This window comes from Elephantulus edwardii, unplaced genomic scaffold, assembly GCF_000299155.1.
Source record: "Elephantulus edwardii isolate Elephantulus edwardi_28Jun2011 unplaced genomic scaffold, EleEdw1.0 scaffold00217, whole genome shotgun sequence".
Taxonomy (NCBI): domain Eukaryota; kingdom Metazoa; phylum Chordata; class Mammalia; order Macroscelidea; family Macroscelididae; genus Elephantulus; species Elephantulus edwardii.
Window position 1 is genome coordinate 3,353,602 of NW_006399967.1, and position 5,382 is coordinate 3,358,983.

Sequence of the window (5,382 nt, forward strand, 5' to 3'; positions counted from 1 at the left end):
GGTCTGGAGGAGCACGTAGGGTCTGGAGGAGGATGTAGGGTCTGGAGGAGGATGTAAGGTCTGGAGGAGCACGTAGGGTCTGCAGGAGCACGTAGGGTCTGCAGGAGGACATAGGGGCCAGTGAGCCCATGCTACGGGGAGGAAGGGTCTGGAGGAGGCCGCTGAGCAGGGCTGCCCAGCCGAGTGTGGAGAGGCCGCTGAGCTGTCCATGGAGAGGGCCCTGGCTCTGCTGGGTGTCTTTTCAACAACAAACAAAATTACACTGAATTCTTTACAATGGATAAAAACTAAGTCCATAAGAAATTCTCAGCACAACACACAGGATCCGAAGGGGACCCTGGAACAGACCTGGCATGTCGGGGTGATGTCCCTCTATGCTTTCTCTGTGTGACACGTCACTTGGTGATGGTATGTTTATGGGGGAGGGGGCAACCAGGAAGGGGGGTGGGCATTCTTTGCAACCAAATCTAAAATTTTTCATGCTTATTAGGATTTTTTAAGATTTTTTTTCCCAAGAATAATTACTTTGTTTATTAACATTCGGTTGTGTTTTTTTTTTAATTCATTGTGTGCCATCAGAATCAGATTCGATTGGCACAGCAGGAGTTTGCCGCTCCTTCTCCAGCAGAGTACCGGTGGATTCAAACCACAAGTCTTCGAAATTGCAGTGCAGCTTCTTGCCACCAGGCCACCAGAGCTCCCCGATTTTTTTTTAAATATGAGAATTGGCTCTGGTTGTTTAAGGAAAATGCTAAAATGTGAGGTCATTCTTCGATTCCATGGGTGAAATGCATGGATCCAAAGAGAAGGCCAGCAGGATGGGGGCCTCAGGCTGGAGTGGGGCCCCCTTGCAGGGCAAGAGCTGCACGAAGGGGACAGTTGGGGTCCTAGGACCCGGAACGGGACCCAGCATCATGCTACAATTCAGCTCTCTCTGACGGGTGTCATAGTGCAAAGGCCTGCCAACCCAAAAGTGGTGAGTTCGAATCCACCACCAGCTCTGCGGGAGAAGGATGGACAATCTCCTCCCCTGAGATTTAATGCCTGTGGAAACCCGCTGGAGGGTCAGCTGTGGTCGGTTCTAACTCACCAGCCATGGGTCAGAGTTGAGGTGTCTCTTAAAAGGGATTAAGAACTTAAGGTACTCAAACCCCAAGAACCCAAGACGTCTCTCGGGGCACCCCATGGCATGCTGCTCAAGATAAGGTGATAAGGTCCCCCCATGGCACTGCAACTGTGGGAAACTGAGACACAGAAGGGTTAAGTGCCATCCTGTTCCTTTCTCACCCCAGGTGCCCAAAAAGGCCATAGATCCTACCTGGGGGGCCAGCATCCAGACAGAGCTGCAGGCCCCGGATGGCCGCCTCCACCTCCAGAAGAGGGCTCTCCTCACACCCTGGAGAGACAGGTCAGCAGGGGACAGGAAGGGAGGGGGCCGCCAAGTCTGGATTCCCCGCACCAGGGAGCCAGCTCCTGCTGCCCACCCAGGTGAACTCTACTTCCCACTGAGAAGAATTCCATCCCACATTCCCATTGTACAGAGGGCAAAACCGAGGCCAGGACCCTCCAAGGCAGGCATTCACTCACCCTCAGGGTCAGTCCTAAGGGTGCAATGGGTGAGCAAGTGGATGTGGGCTGCGGGGGGACTTTTAGAGAGGGAGACCTATGGAGATAACAGAAGGAAACAGTAGTGAGGGGCTGTCCACCCCCTGGAGAGGCTGACAGTCCTGTCCCCACCTGAGACCCCACCTCTCCCTCCGCCACAGCTGACCCAGCACCGATGGTGGCTCTACTCGGAACAGATTCAGTGCGGAAGGTATACAGAAGGCGCTCAAGTGTGTGTGGCTTGAATGAGAGCAGAGCCTGGCCCTTGGGAAACCCTCCTTGCCAGGGTGGGAACACAGCTGGACACAGACGGGCCCCACCCCCACGGGATGGGGCAGAGGGTGCAGTTCAGGACTGGGTACCCAGATGGGATGAGTCAGGAGTTCAGGGAGAGCTGCATGGAAGAGGGGGCTGGAGGTAGCGGGGTGTGCCCTGGGGTTTTTGGGAGAAAGAGGAGTCCCCACCTGTCCACTCCTCCACGTGTCCAGGCCCCCAGGTCCTCACCTCGCTGCCCCACTCCATGGAGTCCGGCTCTGAACCCTGTTCTGGTCCTGAGGTCTCTTTGGGGGTAAAAGGGCCTGAGGGACACAGTACACTTGGAAGACAGGGCTCCATCCTACTGGGGAGAGGTACCTGCCCCCCACGCCACCTCTGCTGTGGACATGGCAACATTGTGGACCAGGTAGGGGCATGGCCATGTGTGAGAACCGGGACCAGTGTCAAGCAGGTGCAAGCAGATGAGGGGAGTGGGGGTGGGGAGAGCTATAAACAGGTGTGAGGAGGTGTGGGCAGGTCACAGCAGCCTCGGGGTGCAGGTGCCAGTGCAGGTGCAGGCAGGCGAGAGCAGGCGGTCCTGGCCAGGTGAGGTACTCACAGGGTGGCCGGCACTGGGTCAGCAGTAGCTGGCCCATCTTCCGGAACAGCCTGCCCAAGGGCTGAGGGATGGCAAAGATGGGGGGGCTGTGGCAGGAGTGAGCGGGCAGCCGGTCAGGAGTGAACCCCTTAAGAGAGAGTGCTGGGGTCAGCGCTGGGCTCGAGCTGCTGGCCAGGCTGACCACCTTGCTGGTGGGGTCCCACAGGCACGGATCCTCGAGTCCACGAAAGGCTGGCCAAAGGGACCCAGTCAGAGCGATGAGTGCCCAGGTCACTGGCTCCGAGACACCTGGACTGCTTGAAGGAATTGTCCCCCAGGCTGTGTGGACATGGGACCGCCCCCCACCCCCGTGCCTGGCTCACCTGTGTGAAGAAGTCGTCCTGCAGCACCCGGTCTAGACTGGGCCGCTCGGCCGGGTCAGGCGCCAGGAGGCGGGCGATGAGGCGGCGAGCGTTTGGTGACAGGTGCTCAGGCTCTGGGTAACAGCCGGCGCGAATGTTCTGGTACATCTCCGACAGGGGGGCCGTGCCAAACGGCGGCGTGCCGGTCAGCACCGTGTACCTGGGCAGGTGGGAGACATCTCCTGGTGGTGGGGCAGGATGCGCACACCTGGCCGTGTGACCTGGGTAACATGCTCTGCCTCCACTTCCCACCACTGCCCACAGGCACCGTCCACTCAGGAGCGCACAGCCCCAACCTGCCCAGGGGGCCATACCTGTCCCGCACCTGTGCCGCACCTGCACGCTGCACCTGCACGCATGTGTCCCATACGTGCATGCTGCCCCTGCATGCTGCACCTGCACACACCTGTCCCACACCTACACGTCTTTGTCCCACACCTAAACACACTTGTCCCGCACCTACACGTGGCACCTGCACACACCTCCCTAGTTCTGCTTTCCACAAGGGCACACTTGCTCCGGTGTGGAAGTGGCCCTGACTTTTGGACATATGCCCACATGTCCTGATCAGCAGGTGCAACTCCCACCTGGCACACTACCCTGGAGCCCAGGTGCCCCCCAGATGTACTCACATGATGCAGCCCAGAGCCCAGATGTCTGACTGGCAGGAATGTCCGTTTCTGGAGACCACCTCAGGGGCCAGGAAGTTGGGGGTCCCACAAAGCACTCTGTGGAGCAGGAAGGCTGAGCCCACCACAGACCAAATCCTGCGCCCTGCCCCCCCGTGCCCAGAGGTCTGCCCAGAGCCTCCCCGCCTCACTTGTGGCAGCTGCCCCCAGGCCCCATCCTGGCAGCTAGTCCCAGGTCTCCGATCTTCACCTCCATGTTCTTGTTAAGGAAGAAGTTACCTGTCAGGTAGAGGAAGGGGGTCTGGGATGAGCTGCAGCCACACTCCAGCCCCCCCCCCATATGCCCCCAGCACTTACTGAGCTTCAGGTCCCGGTGGACAATGCGCCGCCCGTGCAGGTAGCGCAGGCCGCTGACCAGGCCCCTCAAGTAGTAACGCACCTCTGGCTCCGTGAGGGTCTGCCGCACCTTCAGCACATGGGCCAGAGACTATGGGTGACAGTACACACAGGGGCTCAGGCCAGGGGATCCAAGTTCACGTGGCCAGACAGGCAAAGGGAGGCTCAACTGGACCGAGCTGGGCATGACCAAGAGCGGGTGGGCACAGATGACCACAGGTGAGCTCAGGTGGACCCACATGGCCACAGGGGGCACAGGACGGGCACCGGTGAGCTCAAGTGTGCTTAAGTGGCAAAGTGGCTTTAAGGCATCGACGAAGGCCCAGCTGAATGCACTGGGGCCTGTGGTCACAGCTGACCACAGACAAGCGCATGTGGAAACCAATGTGTTAAGATGGGCCTGGTGACCACAGCATAGGCTGGACACCGGTGAACACAGCTGACCTCAGACAAGCCCAGGTGGACGCAGGGGAGTGAAGGATGGGGCGTTGGCCGACGCGGGAAGCACTGGTGACTGGACATGGGTAGAAGGTACATAACAGGCACACGGACACATCCAGAGACAGGAAAGTGCAGTGACACGATGGACACGGCTGGGGACTCTGCCTACACCACCCCCTTCCTGGGGCACCTGGCGGCTGCAGTATTCCAGCACCATATACACATGGTCGCGGTCAGCAAAGTGTCCGTGGAAGGCCACAATGTTCCGGTGTCGCAGGCAGCTGTGCAGCGCGATCTCCCGCTCCACCTGTGGGCATGGACCCTGTGTGCACACCCGTGGACAGGCCAGCATCCTGTCCTCGGGCAAGCACTCCTCCACCCCGCGAGAGGCCAGGACCCAGGGGCTTGTGTCCTCTCTTTGGGAGTGTCCTCTCTAAGTGCGTATCCCCTTTGGGGGAAGTGTCCCCTCAGGGAATCAGGGGTCATTGTACCTTTCCCCGTGGACGCAGCCGCCCAGCAGCACCCCCGCCACGTGGCACCACCTTGAGGGCGAACACAGCGCTGGTGGACATGTCCATCACTTTGTAGCAGCGGCTGAAGGCACCCTGTGAGGAGGAGGATGTCCAGACAGGTGTGCTCAGGAGTGCGTGGAGGTGTGGTGCCGCGCACAGCAGGCAGGGGCCGACAGAGGCATCCGGCCTCCGGGAAACAAGTGTGGCCACACGCCTTCACACACACCTGTAACTGGACACACACGGCTCTACCTCCACAACTGAATATACAACACACAGCCACGCAGTGGAAGACACACACACCCCTGCAAGTGCACAGCACACAGAAGGCACAAGCCGCGCCAGAGGCTCACTACACCAGGCGCTCACACCCGGGCGCTCGGAGACGCCACTCAGCACCGAGCCACACGCAGGACCGTCACACCCACGGACTAGGATGCCCGGCCCTCGCCCTCTTTTCCTACGCCCCCCCGAGGGCGCGCGTCCCCCGCCGCGGGCCCGGGGAGGGGCCCCACCTTGCCGAT

At 59.9% G+C, this 5,382-nt stretch overlaps 1 protein-coding gene across 1 annotated transcript in view; it reads right to left on the reverse strand.

Annotated features, from left to right (window-relative positions):
• The window catches only part of PLK5 (polo-like kinase 5), an 18,612-nt gene that overhangs the window by 9,071 nt on the left and 4,159 nt on the right, over positions 1–5,382 (reverse strand). Inside the window, exons 5-14 of the mRNA XM_006897994.1 lie at positions 4,838–4,951; positions 4,537–4,653; positions 3,867–3,996; positions 3,701–3,788; positions 3,513–3,608; positions 2,842–3,040; positions 2,480–2,606; positions 2,096–2,183; positions 1,588–1,646; positions 1,319–1,396 (exon numbers count right to left, since the gene is read on the reverse strand). Of these exons, the coding sequence (XP_006898056.1) occupies positions 1,319–1,396; positions 1,588–1,646; positions 2,096–2,183; positions 2,480–2,606; positions 2,842–3,040; positions 3,513–3,608; positions 3,701–3,788; positions 3,867–3,996; positions 4,537–4,653; positions 4,838–4,951 (1,096 nt within the window). The remainder of the gene's footprint in view (positions 1–1,318; positions 1,397–1,587; positions 1,647–2,095; positions 2,184–2,479; positions 2,607–2,841; positions 3,041–3,512; positions 3,609–3,700; positions 3,789–3,866; positions 3,997–4,536; positions 4,654–4,837; positions 4,952–5,382) is intronic.